At 33.9% G+C, this 25,951-nt stretch overlaps 1 protein-coding gene across 7 annotated transcripts in view; it reads right to left on the bottom strand.

The window, feature by feature from the left end:
- The window catches only part of N4bp2l2 (NEDD4 binding protein 2 like 2), an 86,425-nt gene extending 63,269 nt beyond the window's left edge, over positions 1–23,156 (bottom strand). Inside the window, exons 1-6 of one of the 7 annotated variants that reach the window (XM_076871984.1) lie at positions 23,030–23,156; positions 19,530–20,767; positions 11,165–11,289; positions 6,599–6,687; positions 6,132–6,208; positions 3,170–3,316 (exon numbers count right to left, since the gene is read on the bottom strand). In XM_076871984.1, coding sequence (XP_076728099.1) covers positions 3,170–3,316; positions 6,132–6,208; positions 6,599–6,687; positions 11,165–11,289; positions 19,530–20,767 — 1,676 coding nt within the window. In that variant the 5' untranslated portion in view covers positions 23,030–23,156. Of the gene's footprint in view, positions 1–420; positions 3,317–6,131; positions 6,209–6,598; positions 6,688–11,164; positions 11,290–19,529; positions 20,768–23,029 lie in introns of those variants that run through there. The other 6 variants (XM_076871985.2, XM_076871990.2, XM_076871987.1 and 3 more) reach the window with 6 other exon arrangements.
- Between the last annotated feature and the right edge of the window lie 2,795 nt (positions 23,157–25,951).

The following is a 25,951-nucleotide window of genomic DNA, read 5'->3' as shown; positions in this document are numbered from 1 at the left end:
ATCTTGTCATGACTAAGTAGATAATCTATGTGGATTGTAGATATATTTAAAAAAAAAAAAAACCTCAGCCCTTATTAGTTACTGTATCCATGTCAGAAAACTTTGATAAACTTCAGTAGACTGACAAATCTATCTAGTCAAGGCACTAGTATATTAACAACTACACTTCTTCAACATTTTCCAAAGAGAGCACCATTAATTTTCTTTATAAATACTCAGAAACCCAGTTTTTTACTCTGCAGTAAAAAAATTTTGAGTAAAGTCAAAACAAACCTTTCATATTCTTTGAATAAATCATCAACCCTTTCAAAACTTATATCTATATACAAAACTAGAAAACTCAATAACCTATATTAGACAACAGATAAACAGCCTTGAAATACTCAAATCTTATCACTAAAACAAAAAAATACAACCCAATTGTTTGTAAATAATGTTATTTTTAATAAAAGCAGACAACATATAAAAAGCTAACATTTTCTTTCCGAAAAGTTAATACTGAAAATAAAGATTACCTATTTAAAAAATAGTTACCAGAGGTTCAACTTATGAGTATTTTTATGAACAAAATTATAAAATATAGAAAACTATAAATTTGTTGCTCAAAAGATAAAAAAGTTATTTTCATACTAAGTCTATGAAAAAACAACTAAATATAACAATCATACTGAACCACACTAGAAGCTGTGGGACACATCTTACTTAAACAGGATCACTAATGCCAACTTTATTTTTTGTGATACAGATGAAGTTAGAAGGTCTAGCAGTGGGGGCATTAAGACCACATGTGAGTATAAAACAAATTTTTTTTGATGAAAAATTAGTAAATTTCTCACTTTTTTAGATTTTTAGCACCAAGCAAGGTGCTAAAATAGTGATTTTCGTATCTTCTACTTCATACTCATTCCTCCATCGTCTTATTGTTTAAAAAAGCCACAATGCCTAGAGAAACTATTTACTTCTGCTTTGTGTGTTTTTTTTTTTTTTTTTTTTTTTTTTTTAAAGGCACGCTGAGGTTGTAGCTAAGTGATAGAGTACTTGCCAAGCACATGTGAGGCACTGGGTTCGATCCTCACTATCGAATAAAAATAAATAAATAAAACAAAGGTATTATGTCCATCTGCAACCAATTTTTTTTAAAGAAAAATAAAAGTTTTTCAGAATGTTAAATTTCCCTGCCTCGATAAGCATTTATAATTTCTAAAAATTGATTGGTAATGATAAGTGATGTCTGGATGACTACTATTTAGTACTCAGAAGTACCAGGAGATGGAGTTGAATTTGTTATAAAATCTGGAAATTTATTTTAAACTTCATACCTAATATGAATATGTTTCCTCATAATCTTTTTCTTCCAAAGGCAATCCACTTTCTCCAACTATTCATTTATAATATTATTACTCCTAATTTTTTTATAAAAACACATAGAAAAGGACACATAGTATATCTAACAGTTGCTTCATCTGTCTCCAAATTCAATCCTTCTGGATGATTTTCAAACTGCTAATTTACATAATCAATAAATCCAAATACCAATAAATATTACTCTAAAAGAATACATTAAAACAATGGGTAAAGGAGATCTATAGATGTATATATGAATATGTACTTACACACACAACATGAGTTAGCACATTCCCACTACATCATAATAAGATGAACAAATATATACAAACATACACATATGCGAAACAAGATAAAGCAAGGTAATACCTATTCAAATGTAAGCAGCACTGAATTGTACATACAAATTCTTATTTCACTAAAGGAAATGTAATAAAGACCTTGCTGACAGTACTATACCTAGTTTTCAGCCTCAGTACTTAAAAGTAATATAAAGATGTGGGATGACATTTAAAGTAAAGTTGAAAAGAACAGGAAAAGATTTTAAAACAACACATGAAGAAAAGGATGGGCTAATCTGCGATAAATTTAAGGGCCATGAAATATCATGTAAAATATATACAGAATCATAATGGCTAATTTTTTAAAAGTGCACTGTAATCAGATGGAATTCTTCCTAAAATCAAAGTTTAAAAAATACTTTCTAAACATACTACAAAATAATGCAGTAAAAGAGGTGATAGTGCTTCCTTCCTTGTATTGCAAAGAGAAATTCTCAATTATGTAGACTAAGAAAATCTCTGTTTAAAGGCAGGGATGAATTACAAGACCTCTGAAATGAAGTACATCTCAGTTTTTAATTTTGTAGTGAAGGAACATATTCACTGAAAGAAGTTCAGCTGACTCTACAGAAAAAATCAGAACTAGGAGAACTACAACATTGTGTAAGACAAATCATTTTATAACAAAAGCTAAGCAACTATCCAAAATAGTTTTTATATTACAATTATGCTGCATCAAATTGAACAGAGATAAGTGAAACATTATTGGAATCACCTGAGGAGCTTTTCCTACTACACAGTGACTTGTCTCTGTATTCCTTCCAGAATTGGCAAGTGTGCAGGGGGCAGAGAGATGCTTGAGATGGTTGATGACTATGTATGTATTATGTGAGGAATATCCATAATATAATGGGGGAAACTCCCTAGGTGATCAATACATCATCGACTGTCTAGCATTTACTGGGGAATTGTGTTTGAACAAAGTGGTATGCTAATTACAGCTTGGAAATAACTTTGTCACATAGATTAATTACCTGAAATATAATTTTATCTGTATAAACAGGGGAATCAACTAAGGTGCCCTATAACAAATTGGTATTTCTTGCATATTTAAGAGAGTGAAGGAAAAATATTAAAATTTTATGAAAAGTTAGATTTAGGTTAAGAATAATAAAAAACTTTTGTATGTTCCAACATATAAAATAGAAAAGCTTAAAATTCAATTGTACAAAAAAAGTTCCTACATCCTATCCACTCTACTAAAAGGCTTTCATAATAACCAAAGGTACTGCCACAAAAGATTATTAAAAACATTTAAAATACAATTTTATATAATTTTTATTTATACTTTAGAATTTAAACACTTGCTGGGAACATCCTTTGCGAGGCACCACAGTCTTTTTATTTGAAACTATTGAAACTTCAAGACAGGCTCACTAATTTTTTTTTTTCAAGAGCAAGCAACAAATGTTAGCTGAAAATAGCCAACTTAATGATTATCTGTGACAAAGACTTCATTATGTGAGCCTAAATAGCCTCCCCACCTCTGCCTCTCCTGTGGAGGAGGGGGTCTTTGTGTGCTTTTCTGTGATGGTTCCACTGAATTCATTACAATAGAGATGGACATTTGATATTCATAACGATCCAACATCTGAGCAATCTTCTTTCGAGACACACCATGTTTATTCCTCCTACCAAAAAAGAAAAAGATTTTAAATATTTTATTTTACCATGTATATTCTTAGAGATTACCCTATTTTAAAGACACAGAAACCAGATTCTAAACAACATTATGAAATAAATACTGATACATTTAATTTTCTAACATTTTATACAAAAAGATTTATATTGGCTGCCTCATGGTAACATGGTAACATGTTATGATGACTACACATTCTTCATACAGAACTACCTATTCACCAAGCACTGTAGTGTTTGCCTATAATCCTGAAAACTCAGGAAACTGAGACAAGTCTGAGGTCAGCCTCTGCAACTTAGCAAGACCCTGTCTCAAAATAAAAAAAAAAAAAACTGGGACTTAGTGGTAAAGCATCTTTGGGTTCAATCATCAGTACCTTAAAAAAAAAAAAAAAAATCCAACTATTCATTCAGTGAACCCAATGAGTATATATCCCCCCTTTTAATAACAAAATCAAAGATTATTTTAAAAAATATAATCATGCCCAGCATGTATGAGGCTCTAATTCAGTCTATCCACAGCAGAGACAAGAATTAAAAAAAAAACAAAAAAAAAAAAAAAACAAAGATTATGAGGTATTTTGAGTATTACAGAAAAACTGCATGGACTTTTAGGACTCATAAAAACATCTTTTAGGACAGGTTCCTATTACATTTTAAAATTTATTATCAATACCATACCTAAGAGACAACAAATTGGCATCTCACAAACCCAATGTTGAGTTAAAGAAACCAGACAAATATACTCTATGATTCTAGTTTGAAAAAAGGCAAAATTAAACTATTGTATTAAGGTAGAGCTACTATGATGAAAGTTTAAAAAAAAAAAGTCAAGGAAGTGACTATGATTACCCAAGTAAAAATAGTAATTAGCTTTAGGGGATGAGAGGTAATTGTGACTGGAAAGAGGAATGTAAAGAGCTCTGAGGCACTTGTAATGCTCTCATGACAAGGATGATGGCTAAATTCATATTTGCTTATAAGAACTTAGTTAAGCTATATATTTATATTTTAAGTACTTTTCTGTATGAGTTTATGACAACAAAAAGTTGTTTAAAAACTATTCTTGACTGTCAAAAAACTTCAGACAATTTATTTCACCCTCACAGTTTTCTGTAACCTGATTTGGACGTGCAAACACTCAGAAACATATTTTACACTTAATACTATAGTTCTCAATTTATTAATGCTTTTTCATTTTTCCTACAAAATGGCTGCAAAAAGAAATATTTACTTTTTAAACTGATGTTTACATTCAAGACATAAAAAAGCAAAAAAGAGAACGTAGGAAAAAAAAATACAAGAGATCCAAGCTTAAAAATTGGCAAGATATGACTAAAACTACAAGGTACAAAATCAATGATTCACTTCTATACAATTCTATTCAATTACTTCAAAAGCCAAATTATGCTAGCTATCATAACAAACTGGCTTTGTTATTTAACATCAAATTACATTAAGAAATTAATGAATTTCAACAATCCCTCAAATGTAAATGAAACTATAACTATGGGACAATTTACACATACACTTATTTAGTATAACTCAAAAAGTTTTAAAATGTCTCCATCTTTCTGCCTCAGGTGTGATACATACACACAGCTAGGTAGGCAAAAATGCCAGATATTAGTATACAACTCATAAAACTCAGAAAAGTTGTCAAAGGAATAAAAGGCAAGGGGGAAAAGAATTAAATTAGTCAGATCCCCCAAGAATAAAAGCTTGAAGACTAGGGATGTAGCTCAGTGGCAGAACATGTGCGTACCATGTGCAAAGCTCTGGATTCAATCCTCCGTACAAAAAAAAAGGGGGGGGGGAATATGGCTTAAAGTTGGAAAAGGGCAAACTGAAGTGGGAGGGAAAGAGTTATGGTTACATAACTCTTGAATATACAGAAACCACTGAATTGTATACTTCAAATATATGAAATTTATAAGTAAACAACAGAGCTGTTTCCAAAAAATGGAGAATGAAAACAATGTGATAATTCAGTGTGATGTGAGGGAAAAAGGATAAAGAATCATAAACTGAAGAGCTGTGTTTTAAGTACTACAAATCCACAATCTCTCACAAGTCTTGAAATCTAATAAGTTCTGAAAACTCAGTTTTCTGTTAACTTGGATAGCAGAGAAACCTAACCATACCTGTACTCAGCAACACAACCTTCTCAGAACTGACATTAGATTGTGTAGAATCTTTCTTATTTTTAGATTGACTAGTCATGATTTGGTGAAGAAATACTAAGATGTTTGACTATGACATGCTGCCCCAAACTCCATAGAAATTCTGTGACTACGTATATGCATTATATTCTCTTTCTAAAACCCAAAAAAAGTCAGAATTCCAAGACATACTAATTATAAAGAACTTGGTATAGAATTATGGACCTATAGTAGTAAAGGTGGAAAAGAAGGAACAAGAGGAAATCACAAAGTAAAAAGGTAACGATGGTACCTAAAAAGTAAAGTTGAAGGAGGAAGGAAAAGGCAGAGAATTAACCTAGCTAAAAACCAGAAGGAAAAGTCCTAATTTTACCCTCAAAGTTTCCTGGATCTGCAAGAGCATTTAATAAACTGAAATCGTGTAGGAATTCACACATTTAACAACAAAAGTTAAATAAAATTCAGTAAGGCAAAGCTCCTCAAAAACCTTTAAGTCAATGTTTCTTTTAACAGAAAATAAAAAGTTATGGTCTCTATTTACAAGTAACAAAGATGATGAGCAAAAATGCTAGGAAACAAATTGACCAATGTAAAGGCAAAAAGAAAGAAAAAAGAAAAGGATTCAATAAAAATTCGAGTGCCTTACTTTTCTAATTCTTCAGGATCAAATTTCCACCAAGTTTCAGGTTCATGAAACTCTACTCTGTATCCTTTTCCTATGGCCTACAAAAAGGAAAGGAAGAAAACAAAACCCAGAGAATAGTTCTTAAAGTAAAAAAGAAAGCAGACAGATAAAAATTTCATTTAGACAATTACCTCTAAATTTGTTCAACCAAGAAAAATGCTACTTCATAAAATAATATGGTTTGTAAAAATTTAAGACTACTCAACTGGACAAATTCCAGTTACTATCCTCAGGTCTGGGAGAACCAGAAAGACTAGCATATTCCTTCATAAGCAAAACTCCCAATTTCTTAAAAACTAAGCAAACCAACAAACCTCTTCAGAAAATAAAGACAAATATTCTAATAATACGATCAACTTAACTAAAATTTCAGAATACAAAGAATTGAAAATAAAAAAATTAAAACGCTTCTCATATCTCATATTTACCATTTCCACATAAGGCTTCATTTCCCAAGCTTGGGTATTAGTGTTGTCTATTATAACTGGAGATCTTCCCTGATCGATAGCTTGTTTTGCTGAAATAAAAAATAAAAAATAAAAAATAAACAGAAATATTGGGTTAAAATACATAAAATTTAAATTCTCATTAAGAAAAAATACCACATTGGGCTGGGGATGTGGCTCAAGTGGTAGCGCGCTCGCCTGGCACGCGTGCAGCCCGGGTTCGATCCTCAGCACTGCATACAAACAAAGATGTTGTGTCTGCAGATAACTAAAAAATAAAATATTAAAATTCTCTCTCTCTCTCCCCGCCCCCATCTTTAAAAAAAAAAAAAAGAAGAAAAAATATCACATCTCTGTATTCAGAATCAAAATTGCACAATTTCTCAAGTCAGTGCCATGAAAAAAACAAGGACTCCACTAGATTACAAAGGAATTAAGTGTGCTAGGGTTATATAGCTCAACTGGTAGAGTGCTTGCCTTGTAAGCACAAGGCCTTGGGTTCAATCCCCAGCACCAAAAAAAAAAAAGGAATTAAGAGACATAACCACATGCCAAGTGTATTCTCTGAAGTGGATGCTGGTTTTAACAAACTGGCTATAAAAAACATTTTAAGGGCATTTTGTTAACTCATAGCTAATTAAGTCTTCAGTCCAGAGCTAACTTTCATTTATAGGAAATAAAGAAGGTAAATGAACAAGTTACAATTGATATGGACTGAGTATGAGAATAGGTGAAAAATTACTAAAATAGGAAGATAAAAATTATTCAAACACCAAGTTATAAGGCAGTAGTTGCATATTATTTTAAATAGGTCAAAATATAGGAAAGGCAGGATGATCTACTAAGATGCTACAAATGTTTATCTACAGGTGGTGAGAATATTTACACTTTATCTGTATTTTCTTATTTTCTACAATGTACCAATAATGCTTCTGAAATAAGAAAGACATACATATTTTAAAAGTTACAGATTTATCAATACTTTCCAATATAACTTTATATACCAGGTGGCTAAATACCATAGTTCAACTGACTTTATGGATTTCTTAGGAATATTATTTTCAAAAGGGAGTTGAGGTAGAATAAAACTTTCCTAAACTGTATCTTCCTATTCCAAAGCCATTACGTAAGAATCATTGTCACAGCAAGCCACTGTCAATGACATGTATATAAAAAAAGAACTTCCAATAAAACGTAAAAGGCTAAGGCAAAATGCATGTGGGACTCAGAATTCAGACCAATAAGTTCAACATAATGAAAACATTTAAACAGAAATTTAGGGCAAACGGAATTCTAAAGGTTAGTTAAGGAGTAATGACTATGGTGGAATACATACTTGGAAGATATTTCTAAACACCAAAAGAAATTTAGAAGGCCTTATCATCTATAAGTGCTGGCTTGGGGCTAGCACCAAGATGCTATCATCTCCCGGTGTTTCATCTCCAATCATAAACAGTGTTCAAATCTTCCACTTAAAATATCTTATTAATAAGTTTCTTAATATCTAAAGTTAGACTTAAACATACAAGGAGTTATATTCAAGAAGAGCGTATAATTTTTGACTTGGGAGTAGAGCTTATCCTCTTCCCACAAATAATCATGATCCAATATCACAATCCACTGCATTCCATGAAACTAGAACACCTAAGTAAATGTTTGCTAACCAAATAACAAGGAGTGTTCTTCAACAAATTAACTACCATACTCTAAGAAAGAAAAATGACACTTTGAAGATGTTTTCAATTTGTAAGTGTTCTAAATGTCAATTCTTCTAGTAATAAATAGGAGGATAAAAGATTCTCCCATAATGGTGCCTGACATCTAAAATTATTCAATAAATATTTGTTGAAAAGGTAATTTTGCCCAAATAATATGCCATGCTTATAACTCAAAATGTCTAACAATTGCTAGACATAATTACCTTGGAAGAGGTAAAAATCACCTTGGAAAAAGCTATATTTGTTACATTGATGATAAAACCAGTAGTTTATTCAGACACCATTATAACATTCAGCAGGTGTAACTAACATAATTCACATGGCATAAAAATTTTAATATTCTACTTTAATTATTGCAAAAAGGAAAAAAAAAAGTCTCATACAAACAAACCTCCTAGTCCAAACGTTCACTGGTTCTGTCCACTATCTTTATTCATTCCATTTTTAGCCTACTTTAGACCAATAATTCCAAACATCTTTGGAACTATAATATCATTATTTGATTTAAAAACAATGACATTAAAAAATTAAAAGAATTGAAATTTTTTAGATTTTTATGCCACTGTCTGGATTTGGAGAAATTCTAGGAGGTCACAAAGCCAATATATGCTGAGAATCTCTTAAGTGAAATGCTTGGGACCTGAAATATTTCAGATTTCAAGAATTTTTCAGATATTGGAATACTTGCATAGACTTTACAAGATAAGCATCTCCAAACTGAAAATCTAATATCCTAAATGCTCTAATACCTGAAATTTTTTCAATGCTGAAATGATGTTCAAAAAAGTTTCAGATTTTGGAGCATTATGGATTCAGATTTTTAGATTAGGAATGCTCAAATTTATTTGTCAGTCAACATTTAAACATTCCTGTGAAAACATGTACTGTAACAGAGAGAAAACTTTAAACTCAAAATATCTTCACTGAAATTCCTTATTCTAAAAAATCAATAATAAAAAAAAAAATCACTCGTGTTTTTCCTATATATACTATAATTATGGCCCACCCTAGTTGGTAGCTTTAGTTGTAAGGAAGTTCCTCATTACAGAAGAATTCTAGCCCCTAAATATGAAAGGAACAACAGACCTAGAAAATCAACATTTTGCAACTGTTGCCTGATTTAGAAAATAATATAAGGTTGATAGGAAAGTTGATAATGGAGAGAACAGGCTGTCCCTTTGAACTATTTTCATCAATTTTACAATCAATATAAGAGTAGAACAACCAAACCTGTACTTGTTTAAAAAAAAAAAAAAAAGCTGTTCTGCAATATGTGTAATGTTTTGAATAACCAATAAAAAATAAATAAATAGATAAATAAAAAAGAAAAAAAAAAGCTGAACATAACCAAGACTCCAATGCAGAGTTAATTTTCATTTACAGAAAATGCAGGAGAAAGATATACAAATTAATTGGCTAACAACAAGTTAAATGGCTACCAAGACAACTACAGGATGTAAAACATTCCACAGGCACTAGAGTTTTAGCTCAGGGGTGGAGTGCTTGCCTAACGTGTGAGGCACTGGATTTGATTCTCAGCACCTCATATAAATAAATAAATAATAAAGGTCAACTGACAACTAAAAAAAAAAAAAATCTATAGGACAAACAACCCATTTTCTATAATAGCATGAGAGTTAAATAGAGAAAACTACAAAGATTAATTAAAAGAAACATAAAACCAAGTCTACTGAGGACCTTGTTTGGATCCTGATTCAAACAAAACAACTATTAAAATCTTGATAACAAAAATCTGGGTGATAGGTATATGAAATTCATCATACTCTCAACACTCTCGGTTCAAAATTTCTTATAATAAAAGCTATTTGTTTAATCAATGCATTCATCCTTAAAAAATAACTTCTAGTATCTGAAATTTACTTACATAACTCTAGATCTAGATCAATGGTTTTTAATTCTGACTGCACATTAGAATCACCTGAAGAACTTCCAAAAAGGAAAAAATACTAATTCCTAAGCCCCAACCCATGTCAACTAAGCCAGAATTGCCGAAGAGGCCCAGTGATAACTTGTTGTTTTAAGAGGTTCCCCCCAAGTGATTCCCCGTAAATGTGAAGCCCTGGTTAAGAACCACTGTTCATGATGAAAAGAAATTGATTCGTGTCCTCTAAAAAACTTATTAAGTAGATTTCTTTTTATTTATTTATTTGTTTGTTTTTTAGTTGTAGGTGGACACAATACCTTTATTTTATTTTTATGTGGTGCTAAGGACTGATTGAACCCAGTGGCTCAAGGATACTAGGCGAGTGCTCTTACCTCTGAGCCACAACCCCAGCCCTCTAAGTAGGTTTCTTTTAGAATAATATCAATAAGAAAAACCTTTCCCTCCCCAGTGCTGGGGATCAAACCCTCAAGCAATACTAGGCAAATACTCTACCACTGAGTCATATCCCTAGCCTGAGAAATACTTTTAATATTCATAGGTATTTTAGTAAAATTTAGAAAACATTAGCACTATTCTCAGGAAAATAACTTTTAAAATATACATCAACAGTATCAGAGTTCTAAAAATTCATTCATAAAGCCAAAAATAAAGCCTATCAAAATATCCCATATCTCTATTATTTGCCAGCTTATATTAGAGTACACTACAGTTGACAAAATGTTTTATGTAAATTCTCTGCTTTTCACAACAACCTTCATCAGGTAGACAAGTATAATTATCATCAACTCTTAGAGAAGAAAAAACTGGGTTTAAAGCTATTAAAAATGGTTGCCAAAGTCACTTAGCAGGTAAAGTCTTATAAACTTAGGTCTTCTGACTCCCTAGTCAAATATTCTATCCCAGGAGACTTGGCCCAAAACAAACCTCTGTTCTGGTTCCAGTCATGGGCATCACCAAGTTGATTAACATTATACCTGTACCCATCTTGATGGTGAAAATAGTCATCAGTGCTGAATACAATGCCATCACGACTCTGACCAAGCAGAATTCTGTTAACAAAAGAAATCATAAAGGTGTCATTTATAAAATCTATAACCACCAAAAGAAACCACACAGGAAAGATTTTTCTTTTTTTTAAATCTTTAATCATATTTCAAACAGAACAGCACAGGAGCTGAACAACCTCAATGAGCTTTCCAATTTTAAGCATCATGCTTAAATCTACACAATTACAGTCAATTTCAAAAACTTTTAAAATCAGCATTTGTATTGCAAATTTTAAAAAACACTGTTCATGCAATACCAAAACAATATCAATTATTATTTGTTTTAACTTCAGTATACTTGTATAACATATCCCAAACTGCCTCAATTTAGTACAACCTAAAAAGGTTGTAGGATTAAGCCAGTAATTTATCTGGGAAAAGCTGTATTAGACCAAAGAAAGCTCTGATAAACTCATTTTCATGAAACACAAAGATAAAATGACCCAGAAGTGAGAGTTAGAAAATAGCCTGAGATGAAGGGTTGTAAAACAACCTATGAACCCACTGAGTACAATCTTTAATGATTAAAGTATAAACTTCAATGAAATTGATCATTAAACACTAAATATAAAATAAATTCTCAGATCAGGTCAATGATAATAAGCTTTGTTTTGAAAACGATACCACCTTAAATTTTCAAGCACATTGAGATTAACACAAATTAAGAGTTTCAGAGAATTCTTATAACCAATGACTCAACAAAGACTGGGAGGGTGCTAAGGGAAACCACAGAAAGATTACAAACTGAATCCAATAATAATAAAAAGCATTTTGCTGTTTGTACTCCTTTTCCTAGTTCATTCTATAATTGTGAAGGAGTTGGGGGGGAAGCAGATGGTGGAAGGGCTGAGAGTAAAAAGAATATTATTCTGGGATGATTCAAAAAATGTACTTCCTACTAACAAGTAGTAGGAAGGATTCAACTATTAAGATGACAAATGTCATCTCTCCTTCCCACAGCTCATAATAAAACATACAAATTTTACAATAAAAATAAATCATTTGTATCAAAATAAAAAGACTTTAAATGTGTTTTTTCACTTACAGAATCAAAGTTCAAAATACTTCAAATAACTAAATGAAAGTTAATTGTTTGGGTTGTTTGCTTTTTTAGAGGACTTAAATTGTTGTTTTTTTGTTTTTTTAAACAGCCACAATTTTCCCAGAATATTTCTTAACATATTTGGCATATACTGCTTATACAGCTAGTCTAGAATATAAAAATGTCATAATATTAGCATTCTAACCAGAGCTTAATCACCTAAAAAAGAGATTTTTACTACTTTCTTAGCAGATGATTTTTACAATACTAATAATACATGACTATATTATTTTTACATCCAAGAAATGATTTTATTTATTTTTGTACCAGGGATTGAACTCAGAGGCACTTAACTACTGAGACACATCCCCAGTCTATTTTTTGTATTTTATTTAGAGACAAGGTCTCCCTGAATCCCTTAGGGCCTCACTAAATTGCTAAGGCTGACTCTGAACTCACAATCCTCCCGTCTCAGCCTCCCAAACCACTGTGCCACTGCGCCCAGCTCCAAGAAATGATTTAAATTCTCCAAATTTAAAATAATAATAATAATAAAAAAGGTAGGGGAATATAGTAAATTAATTTTTCCATTACATCAGGTCGACATTAAACATGAACAAACCTCTATAAAGACCATCTTCTTAAATACAAATCATAATTACAGTAAGTTGAACTTGGAGACTTTTTCCTCCGGATAGCACAGATTATGCATCTTTTTTTTTCAAATTTATCTCAATCTATGAAGATTTTGAAAACTTCAAAAAATACCAATATGAACCTAGAACTATCTGATGTCATCTAACCTCCCCAAAATTTTTAAGAACATGAGTATTTTCAAAATTCTTATCATCAGGCTGTGTTGGAATTCTCTCAAAGTTCAGCTGAAGCACTAAAATTGATTCTCAAAATGTTAAAATTTGGAACTTTAAATAAGACATAATCAGATCAAAGCCCAGGGGCCATTTGATTTTCAAAACAACAGCTATCCTTTTGTATTCTATTATGTGCCAAATGTCTATGATCTCATTTAATCCTCAAAAACTTGCCAATTTGATATTAAACAAATATTAATTCAGAAAAGAATGACTTCAGACATTAGGTCACCAGGGTTACATGGATAATAGTGAGAAAACCAAAATAAGATTCCCTGTACCCCAAACCAATGGCCTACAAGCATCCTTGCCTCCTGATATTCAAACCTTGTTAAATCCTTCCCTGGAGGAGTGGCTAGATTTAGATATTATCTCCTAAAGAACAGAATATGGCACAAGTGATTAGATGTCACTTCCAAGATCACCAAACAACAACAACAACATAAATACTTTATCTTAAAACTGAAGCATATGTGCTTGTCTTCTCACTTGGAAAGAAACCAACTGTCACATGAACTGAGAGAGGTCTCAAAAGCAGGCTCCAGCAAGTAATTGAGGTCCACAATCCAAGATAGTTCACAAGGAACTGAGTCCTGTCAACAATTTTGTGAGAGCTCTTTGAATCAGATGGTCCCTCTATTACAATATTTTGTTAGAGACCTTGAACCAAAGGTACCCAGCTAACCATCCCTAGACTCCAGACCTACAGAAACTGTGACATAATAAAAGTTTATTGCATGGTTATGAATAACACACTCTGTGCTTGTTTCTTGCTTAAGTAAGAACAGGTAAACCCTGTTCCCCCACCAAAAGACCTACCTACAAGCGTTCATTTTCATGGTTTTTTAAAAATTTTCTAACTACACATTAATTTTTAACATATTCATGCACATTTAAAATTGGAATTTCTTAAAAAACATTAAGTAAAACTGACACTTCATGAACCCTTTACCTCCCTATCTACTGAGCAGCTAGCTGTGCATATCCACTAGTCCAATACCACTTTACCCCAGCATTTCATTCCCTAAGTACTCCTTGAATTAAGAATAAAAAGACTACGTGAGGAAAGATATATTTCCTTTGGAATTAAACTGAGATCTGCATCTTCCAAAAGAATGGTGACAAAAAAAAAAAAAAATCTTTTCCATCTCTCTTTATACCAATTAGTTCCTATGGCTGCTGTTAACAAAGTACCACAAACGTGGTAGCTTAAGACAATAGGCATCTGGCAGGAGGATGGTGCACTCCTGTAATCAATCCCAAATGCCTACAATCCCAGCTACTTGAGAGGGTCCCAAATTCAAGGCCAGCCTGGGCAATTTTGTAAGACCCTGTGTCAAAATTAAAAGGGCTGGACTGTAGCTCAAAGGTAGAGTACTTGTCTAGTAGACCTTGAGTTCAATCCTCAGTCCCACAAAATTAACAAACAAAAAACTCCAGAAATGTATTAATTTATAGTTCTGAAGGTCAGTAGCTGAAAATCACTTTCACTGGGCTAAATAAACAAGGTGTCGTCAGGTCTCTATTCCTTCTGAAGGCTCAAAGAGAATGTTTTTCTATAGTCTAAAAGTTAACACACCTTGGTGTGTGTATCCTTCTGTTCTAAGTACAAAGCCAGCAATGGATCATCTTCTCTTTTGACTTCTGTCCTTAAAATAATCTGACTGACTCCAATCCTCCTGTCTTCCCAAGTTTAAGAATCTTTGTGATTATGTTGGGCCTAGCCCGATAACCCGGGATAACTGCCTCATTGCAAAACCTTTTTAATTGCATCTGCAAAGTTCCTCAGTAATGTATGCGCAGATTTCAGAGACTGGACATGGGCATCTTTGGAAACGTATCACAGTAAACACCCATAATAGGTTTTAAAAAACAGACAACAAAAACCTGTTCTCTTAAATCTTCTCATTTTTCCCTTCTTGGATGGTAAAAAAGACCCCACTGTTTTACTTCTGTCCAAACTCAGATTATTAAAAAAAAAAAAAAAAATTCAATTTCCTCCAACTTTTTTTAACTTTTATTCATTTATCTATCTAGAAGTTATTTTATGAATGATACAAAGACAGCTTTTAAGTATTGTATCCCAAACTGATGGCGAAATATCCAATTATTATTTATGGAACATTTTTCCCTACTGTTGTAAAATGCCATATTTCAACATATACTCCCTTCTCTATATGTAGGTTTCTGGATTCTCTAATCTTCTGTCTATTCTTTTTGCCAGTTTTTGCAATTTTAATTAATTGAGGGGCTGGGGATGTGGCTCAAGCAGTAGCGCGCTCGCCTGGCATGCGTACAGCCCCACATAAAAACAAAGATGTTGTGTCTGCCGAAAACTAAAAAAAAAAAAATATAAAAAAAAATATTTTGATAGATGATAGAATCTCTCATCGTTTTTTTCAAACTGCCCTTGTAACATTTACATACCAAAGGAACTTTAGAATGGCTTATCAAAATTAATACAATATTCTTTTGAGACTTTGAAAGTTTCACTGGATTTATAAATCAATTAGGGGATACTTTACATCTCTAATGGGTTGTTCCACTTTATTGTGTTGTCTTACAGATAAACATGCTATGATCAAAACTATTTATAGTAGGTCCTCCAAATCCATAGTTGTAGATTCAACCAGGCAGAGGTAGAAAGTATATGCTTATGTACATAAGTTATATACAAACACTACATTGTTTTACACAAGGGGATTAAGCATCCAAGGAATTTATAATCTGCATGAGATACTAGAACCACTCTCCTACACATACCAAGGGACAACTGTATACCTCTGAATATCTCTCTCAGAATCATCAGTAAAGATAAGGTGTCTTGAGCACTTACATTGATGGAAGTGTGTTTTGTGAAAGAATAGCGAGCGTTGGGATTTTTTTGAACTTCTGAAGTTCTAGTTCTAACACTTACGAGACAATATGAACTGAGAAAAATATACTGAGCCATTCTGTATCCTCATCTATAAAATGAGAAATTAATATCTACCTCTTTTAAGGAGAGTACTTCTGCTCTATAGGCACTCAACAGGTATTACAGTCATGGTTGGCTCTCTGCATGCAATCTAAAATATATTCAATATGATTATAATTTGCCTTAACATACTTTAGCTCAGACAGTGTGAGATCATTTTGATGATTTAAACTCCATCCTAATCACAGGTAAAGAAATCATATCCTGGGTGGTCTTGCTAGCTAAGCACGGAAACAACAAAAAGGGGCTCTAAGAAGTTACTCCAAGTGCTTATCTCTAATCAATTCCAGACATCTTATTAATAATGAAATGAATGGCTTTGTTTTGGTTTTTTTTTTGGGGGGGGGGTCCTGGAGATTGAACTCAGGGGCACTCAGTCACTGAGCTGTATCCCCAGCTGTATTTTGTGTTTGTTTGTTTGTTTGTTTGTTTAGAGACAGGGTGGTCTCACTGAGTTGTTAGTGACTCACTTTTGCTGAGGCTGACTTTGAACTGGTGAACCTGCTTCAGCTCCCGAGACACTGGGATTACAGGTGTGCATCACCACACCCAACCTAATGGCTTGTTTTTGAAAGTATACTCTCACTGGTAAAATTCGTAGAGTACAGTATGAAGACTAGCTAAAATACTATAAATTCCCCTGTGCTTCCTCTTTGCATGAATAGTGGATAAGAATCTAGTAAAATATGTAGTCCATTTCACTGGGAACAACTCCCAAAATTTGATCTCTAAAAGGTTCTATGACCAACCACTGTTATCAAAGGATTCCGTCTGCCTGATACCAACTACAATGGCTAAAAAAAAATTCTACCCCTAAAATAATGTTTAATTCTGCCTCAAATGAACCTTGCCAGGTTTCCAAAAAGGACAAAGAGCTGGGACTTTATCATACCCACAAAGTATATACTTGTGTTCAAATTTAGAATTTAGTCTAAGATTTGTTTTCATTAAAACCTGATAGGAAAGCTATGGGGAAACAACTAATCTCATCCACTTAAAACCAAAATGGTTTATGTCAATTATCAATGAATAATGCTATCTTGAAATGCTGAGTGTCAAATGCAAATACTACATAAACTCAGAAGAATTACTGAGAACTGAGATGATAAAGCAAGGCCTCCAAAAGTGAAGGCATTTTAGAGAACTTTTATGCAGAATCCTGAGAACAAAAGATGATCAAACCTATAAGACCTATAGGGGAAAACAGGTACAAACCCAACTGCAGAAAGAGATGAAGATAGAGAAGTGGGTAAGGGCTAACTTAAGGAAGGGGACTTGAACACCACTCCAAAAGAATTTGAGCTTTATCCAACAGCCTATACTCATTACCACATATCAAAACTTCTGTCTTTTCATTTAGTATTCCAAATCAGCTTGAATCTGATCTCCCAATTTACACTTTTCTTTCTTCAAAGCTTTTTTTTTGAAAGGTAATTCCTACATGAAGCCATTCCTTACCAGAAAACATGTTTTTTTATCCAATCCCAAACCAACATTACTTATTTCAAAAGCACTGACCTAAAGAAGTGCTCCTGCCTTTTTAACCAAGTCCTTGAATTTGGAAGCCAAGTATAGGACTACATATATATATGCAACAGACACTAAAATGAAGGTATAGAGAAAAACCAACACTATTAACTCCTCATTTGTTCTTTTTTTTTTTTTTTAACTTTTCCTAAATTAGGCTGAAACTTCTTCTTTTAGCTTATGCTCCTATGAAATGAAAATACAACCTATCTCACAAGTTTTTTACATATGAAAATACTCTGTAAATTGTAAATCCTGACACAAATGGTACTTATTGGTATTGAACTTCTACTCTTAAATCATACACCTATCCCTTAAATAAATATACAGAAATAGTAATCATTTCTATCATCTCCTACACAATTAGGTTTCCTTGAAGTTCTATTGAATTACCACTACTTTATTCACATGCAGTTTCAGCAAATTCCAATATGCTGCCCTAAACCTAACTTTTCTTTCTTATAGTTCTTTTGTACTCACACCTAGCTAAGTGGTCCTAACTAGCAGACCCTTTCATCCAATTTACAAATTTCAGCAATTTTCTCTGATATGACATCCTAAATCTAGAAAACAGTCATGTTTATGAAATAACTTCTCTCTTAATTTCTTTCTCAAGAATTTAAATTTCATTTTCTCTACAAAGTTCTCCCTATTAAGGTAAAAGGAACCAAAATGCAAAGTCCAAAGTTTAAAATCAAAGATCACTGCTTATAATCTAGAGTAAAATATCTATATTATAAATTGAATCTTTCTCTATTTTTTCTGAAGAAACTTAAGATTGTTTAGATCTTCTTATAAGTAAATATAAAATATAGGCAAAACAATTCCGTAGACATTTTTTATCCTCACCCCAAAGATATCAAATAAATTTTATTTTTGTCTTGGGCATGAATCCTATATAAATTGCAAAAAAATTGAATTGCTTTCTTTGAGCTATTTTTTACAACTGTACATTCAACTGCATCAATGTTCTGTTTAAAATGTAAATAAAAGCTGAGATAGTGGCACATGTAACTTGGAAAGCTGAGGTAAGAGAATCATAAGTTTGATGCCAGTCTCAGTGACTTAGCAAGGCCCTCAGTAATTTAGAAAGCCCTTGGCTCAAAATAAAAAATAAAAAGAGCTGGAGATGTAGCTCAGTGGTAAAGAGCCCCTGGGTTCAGTCCTCAGTACTAAAGATAAATAAATAAATACAACTAAATAAAATCAGGAATCTGAAATGCATTGTAATAAAAAAAAATTGCTCTCACTCCAATAATTCAGATAATTCTCACTTCAAATTCCTTGAACTAAAAACAAAACAAAACAAAAAAAACCCAAAAGGGTTTGTTTACTCTTCCGGTCAGTGGTATGAACATAACACAGAAAGCTGAACTCACTAAAAATGCCTTTCCTTGGATTATCTCATTTGTTTCTCAAAATAAATCCAGAAAAAAAAAAAAAGTTAAATGACACTCATTCCATAAACAGACAGTAAAACTCACCCAATGTCACAAATGAAATAACTGAATCAAAGCCCAAATCTGAGTCCAACTTTTCAATAGCTGACTTAAAAAGGGAAGGTCAGCAAAGTTCTCAAGTAGCATTTGCTTTCATTACTGTCATAATTATACATGGTGCATCTATTTTTAAAGCCCTCAGCAGAATATAAATAAATATGCCAAATTTTCCTTCCCCTATCCGTAAATTTTCAGATTCCATTTTCAAGCATCTCAAAAGATTTTCTAATAGTAGAAACATGAAAGCATTTATCACTGGTTACAAATCATTTATGGTTTTTAAATAATGAATCACACCAAGTACTCACTTAGTATCCTTTACTTACCGAGACAATGTTGTTTTCCCAGAACCAGGCAGACCCCTTAAAAGAATCAGTAACTTCTGCAATTTATTTAACTTTTCCTCTTGAAATTGCTGGTTCACAAACCTGTCCATTCCACTATGTCTGTCCATAGAAGGATCTTTCCAGCATCCTTCCCTGATTTCATAGAAACTGTTACTCACATATCCATCTTGCACACTGCAGCCATTTCCAGAGTGAACACTACTGTTATTCTCACTCAAGTCAGTATACTCATTGTTCTGATCAAAAGTCAAACAACTCCAGTTAACATGACAATTATGTACATCATACCCATTTCGCATATGAGAGTCATCTTGGGCATGGAAAACATTTGGTGGTAGATTTGGAGGAACATTGAACTGTTGAATATTTAAGTGATAGTTAAAACTGGGAAGAGGAGGACCATGGGGTACTATAAAAGGATGTGTTGATTGCCATTCAGGCCTGAAGGAAGCAAATGAAATATCACAAAATGCAGGAATTACTTGTCCATCACAGGTATATTTGCCTGCCTCATTCCCCAAGTACTGCTGATAACCACAAGGCAACTCAAGAGCATTCTTAAGATCTTTATTTTCTTCATCAGATTTTAAGACATCATTTTTATGGCCCTGGTAATACTGAAAAAGTTGTTCCTGAGAAGTTTCAACTTCCTTACAACTGACTTCCAAGTCATCTTTTTCATTTTCAAGTTCTTCAATTTCTTTGTAAAATTGGGTTAGTTCTGTGTCAATCTCTGATTTTTTGGAGTTAAACTTCTGTTTCTCCTCTAGTCTTCCCTTGTCATTTATACCACTCAGAATATCTGCCTTATTCCTCTTTTCATTACATTTCCTTTTCTCAGGGGGTTTGTAAATGGGTCCTATAAATGCCTTACTTGTGCTATATATCTCATCATCTCTGGATACTAATGAAGGGTTTCCATCCTGTAAAACTTGCGAACCAATGGATTCAATAACATTTAGTCTATCGCACACAGGTTTCAACAACTCTGTTCTTGGGGTTTTGTCCTCCTGAGGACAATTATGTCCTTTGGCATCAATGATAGCTGCAGTATCCCGATTGTTTCCAGTTTTCTCTTGGATTCTGTGAAAAGAAGCACTACCATGATCAGGGAAAACATAATCCTCCGCAGTTGACTTCAATTTTTTATAGCATGGCTCATTTGTTAATTCTTCTCCAGGTCCCAAGAATTTAGCTTCAATTTCACCATAAGGCATCTGAGGAGTAAACATATTATATACACTTACTAGCTACTATTTTAAAACTCTAAGTTTCTTCATAAACGAAGAATTAAAGATATTTAAACTTGTGGTAAAAGTATTTAAAGGTATCATCTTCCCAAAATATTAATCAATCAATCGTCCAAGGAACTGAGCAGACACTTCTCAGAAGATGATATACATCAACAAATACATGAAAAAATGTTCAACAGTCTCTCGAAATTTGAGAAATACAAATCAAAAGTACTCTAGATTTCATCTCACTCCAGTCAGAATAGCAGCGATCAAGGATATAAGCAACAATAAGTGTTGGCGAGGATATGGGGGAAAAAGGCACACTCATACATTGCTGGTGGACTGCAAAATGATGCAGCCAATATGGAAAGCAGTATGGAAATTCCTCAGAAAACTTGGGATAGAACCACCATTTGACCCAGCTATCCCTCTCCTTGGTCTATATACCCAAAGGACTTAAAAAACAGCATGCTACAGGGACACAGCCACATCAATGTTTACAGTAGCACAATTCACAATAGCTAAACCAGGGAACCAACCTAGATGCCCTTCAGTAGATGAATGGATAAAGAAAATGTGGTATATATACACAATGGAATATTATTCAGCATTAAAAGAGAATAAAATCATGGCATTTGCACGTAAATGAATGGAGTTGGAGAATATAATGCTAAGTGAAGTTAGCCCATCCCCAAAAAAACAAATGCTGAATGTTTTCTCTGATTTAAAGATGCTGATTCATAATGGGTTTGGGGATGGGAGGTATGGGAGGATTAGATGAACTCTTAGGGCAAAGGGGAGGGAGGGGAAGGAGGGACATGGGAGCAGGAAAAACAGTGGAATGAGATGGGCATCATTACCCTAAGTACATATATGAAGACACACACTGAAAAAAATTAGTCAAATTATAATTTCATAACCACTTATTTAATATTATAATAATTATGGAAGAGTGTCTCATTAAAGGTAAGTACTTTTTTTTAATATAACCTATCTTTAAATTATCCATTTATGAATTCAGTGAGCTTAACAACTTAGACTTGGAAAAGCAGAATCAATAAAATACCTTTATGACATACATATACAAGAGTAAAGAGAATAAAACTGCATGCCTATAATCCCAGCAGCTCTGGAGGCTGAGGCAGGAGGAATTTGAGTTCAAAGCTAGCCTCAGCAAAAAGGGAGGCATTAAGCAATTCAGTGAGACCCTGTCTCTAAATAAAACACAAAACAGGCTGGGGATGTGGCTCAGCAGCCCCAGTTACCAAAACAACTACCAAAAACCGACATTTACATTCTGTTTAAAAGCCCTATGTCTTTTGGTTATATGGCTCCAGCTTCCAAACCTCCATCACATCTCTTTAGCAACCAAACGTGAGATTGTTTCTGTGGGCCCTTTTCCTGTGGGTAGTGTGAAAATTTTCCCTGATAGATGTAGGGTGGTAACTAAAAGACGGGGAAAAAATGATAACTTCAGTTGCATTGCTCTGATGATGACGCAAACATATTATACTTAGAGAAGAAATCTGGTAACTCCCCCAAATTCAAATGGTCTCTTTTCCAGTTAGTTGGTCTACCTCAAAAATAAACTTTGCTTTTTTTGAAATTTATGAGGAACCCCAAAGTCTGCTTTGCTCCGTACATCTCTGGTGTTCCTCAGTAAAGAGAGAAAGAAGTAAAAGGCAAAAAGTTGAACGAGAGACTAAAGCAGGCAGGCCACTGAGGCTCAGGAAAGGTACAAAACCAGGACAACCCAAGCCTCCCGGAAACAGTCCCCGTCCCCGCCCTCACCCCAGAGCCACCTCTCAGCTTCCCCTCCTCATTAAAAACGTCAGAAGCGTCTCGAGGAAGAATAAGAGGGTCGTGTGAAGAGTGTGACCCACTCACAACCTAGGCCGCGGTCCCACGGCCTCCTGACCTCCAAAGAGAGCTGCCGGGCCCAAAGTGCGTCGCCCAGTTCCTCTGCTCCAACGGAGACAAGTTCGGGTCGTGTCTAGGGATTTTGAAGGCTTTTGGGGGCTCCAGTTCACTCCAGACTCCTACGTTAACAGTTAACCTAAGGGTTCCGGCCAAGTCAGCGACAACCCCAGTCGCTAAGCGCAAAAGGAACAAACCCAAAACGCCACCAATCCAACCTCATCTAAAATGGGGTGTCTACGTACCTTATTCTACAGCTCTGAATGGACCTTTATCTGTCCCCCCCCCACCAAAAAAAAAAAGAAAAGCATCTACAGAGACACGAACCTTTATGAAGGTGAAAGAAACGCCGAGACACGGCCACAAAGCAGAAAGCTGAAGAGAATAAATGCCCCGCCGTCAGGATAAGGGTAAAGAGCCGCACCTCCGTACGCAAGATGGCGGCCACCGCACAGTTTCCCAGGCAGGAACTACAGATCCTCGCCAGGCACTGTGGGAATTGAAGTGCGGTATTCCCACAGATGCTGTGAACCTCACAGCTGGAGACTCGCTCTCCCAGAATCCACCGCGTGACATACGCACTTGGTGGTTAACAAACGTAGACCGGAAGGAGTTCCTATAGCTGGCGCTGGGAAGTTATTTGAAAACATTGACTTTAGTTAAAAAAAAAAAAGAAAGAAAGAAAGCAGTTACACCCTCTGGCTTTCAACCCTAAAGGGAAAGAGAAAAGGAGTGCCCGGAGCTGGTTAATAAACGCACAAGTTCCTCTGCGGCAGGCGGCTTTTCAAAGAGGACGAAATGTTTCATATTGCAGAGTTGAGTTGCCCTCGTTTTTAGGAAAGACCAACAAGGCAAAATTTTAAGCTCATGCTCTTCTGGCGAAGGAGATAATCCCTGCAGTGTAGGAAATCAAAACGTAAAAACACGAGAAAAATCATTTAGTGTCTTTTGTTTGGGAAAATAAAGACCACTTACTAAATTTTCCCATTAAAAGAGTCAATATGTGAAAAATTCTTAGAATAGCGAACTTCTGGTAATAATAAGTGCTATACAAGTGTTTGTCAGTTCTTCAGCCTTATTTGTAATTTAACAATCTTCAATTGAGGAACCCTTTTCTCTTCAACCCACCTCCCACTCCCACTAGACTGCCCTTCAATCCCTACTTCCCGTTATTTGGGGTCCCTACAAGGATCTAACTAATTTTTTCATATGGAAATAATTTTTTCTGGGTCCCAAAAACAATAATATTACATTTGGTGATTTAACACCTTTGTGACCAAGACAACTCACCAAAGCTATCTATCCCTTTGCAAAGAAACTTTCTCAAACACAAATTCCCACTAAAAGTTTTTCTTATGATTAGATACAAATTATGCATCCTCCTTTGAAAGAACCACGTGAGACTGTGACCTTCTCAGTATCACAGAGTCAAAGAGCGTCTATCCATTATAAGGTGATACTTTTTTTACCCCACCAACGTATTGTCAAGTTCCTCCAACTTAATATTTTCCCTTTGCAACAAGTAAACAATCTGTAAGGTAATACTTACAGGTTAAGATTAAGGAAAGACCAAACAAATATCCAACTTCTAATCAAGCTTTTCCTTATGGTTTAGATTCCTATGAGTATGTCTGCTGCCAATCTCATCATGATGGTTACAAGATGTTTTCTTTTCCCAACTTATTCAAGCCCTCCATATTCATCAACTCAGGTGCTGCTACAATGATGAAACTTATGTGTTAGTTAGTTGTTTATGACTCTAACCAAAATACCTGACAATAACAACTTAAAGGAGGAGCCATTTATTTGGGCTCAGTTTCAGTCTTTGATGGGTTGACTTAATTGCTTTGGGCCTGAGGTGACCCAGAACATCATAATGGAAGATTATGGCAAAGGAATCAGCCAATGACATCCAGGAAGAGGCAGGAGAGAGTGTAGAAGAGAGTGATGGGGACAGGGGCAGACCAGGAATAAGATATAATCCCCAAGGGGATGCCCCAAGTGACCTTCCTCCAACCATGTCCCACGTGCCTAAATTTTCACATCTCCCAGTAACTCATTCAAATTATAATCCATCAAATGGATTAATTCACTGATGTGGCCATTCTTGCCTCATTCCTAACCTTAGAGAAAATAGTTTTTAGTGTTTCTTCATTAGCTAAAATCTGAATTTGTGATTGAGGTATATATTTATTTTATAATGTTAGAAAGCATAAACCCATTCATATTATTATCTAATACTGAGCCATCTTTTTCCTTCTTTGCATAAAAATTACTTATTCATATATTCTTAATTAGAATGTAGATCATTCACAATATTTAGGATTTTTGTATTAATATTTGTATATGATATTGGTCTATAATTACCACTTTTATATCATATCATAATCAGGTTCAGGTGTCAATGTTGTTCTTGCTTTGGTAAACTCTCTCAATACTATCTGGCTCTTATACTTAAATGAAGTGATTTCCTTGACATTTTCTTTTTTTTTTTCCCCCTATGGAAACCAGTAATCTAATCTTTCTGTCTTTATATGCTCAACTTTAGGAAAATATTTTTCCTGTTAAATTATTTCATCTAAGTTTTCAAAGTTATGTATATATGAAAGCATAATATAATCTCTTATGATGTATATTAAAATAATTTCTTCAATATCAATAGTTTTTTTTTTTTTTTTTTGGTACCAGGATTGAACTCAGGGGCACTCTACCACTAAGCTACATCTCCAGCCATATTTTGTATTTTATTTAGAGAGGCTCTCACTGAGTTGCTTGGCACCTCCTTTTTGCTGAGACTGGCTTTGAACTCATGATCCTCCTGCCTCATCCTCCAAAGCCACTGGAATTACAGGCATGCACCACTGTGCCTGGTATCATTTCTTCTTATATATTTATGTTCTTTCCCTCTTTATCTTGATTTACTTGCTAGAAATTTATCTATTTTGTTGATCATTTTCAAAGAACCCAGACTTCAGTTTATGAATTCTATCTCTAATTTTCTTTAACTCAATTTCTGCTTTCATTTTTATTATTTTCAACTTCAACCTTTCATTTAGTTTACATTGCAGTACTTTTTAATAGCTTTTTGAATTGGAGAGGTAATTCATTTTTTAAATTTTTAAACTATATTGACGCAGCATTTAAGGCTATGAATTATCTTCTTTTTTATTAAAGAGAGAGAGAGAGAATTTTAATATATATTTTTCAGTTTTCGGCGGACACAACATCTTTGTTTGTATATGGTGCTGA

This window comes from Callospermophilus lateralis, chromosome 12 (assembly GCF_048772815.1).
Source record: "Callospermophilus lateralis isolate mCalLat2 chromosome 12, mCalLat2.hap1, whole genome shotgun sequence".
NCBI classification, from domain to species: domain Eukaryota; kingdom Metazoa; phylum Chordata; class Mammalia; order Rodentia; family Sciuridae; genus Callospermophilus; species Callospermophilus lateralis.
This window is presented reverse-complemented; position numbering and strand designations above follow the sequence as displayed.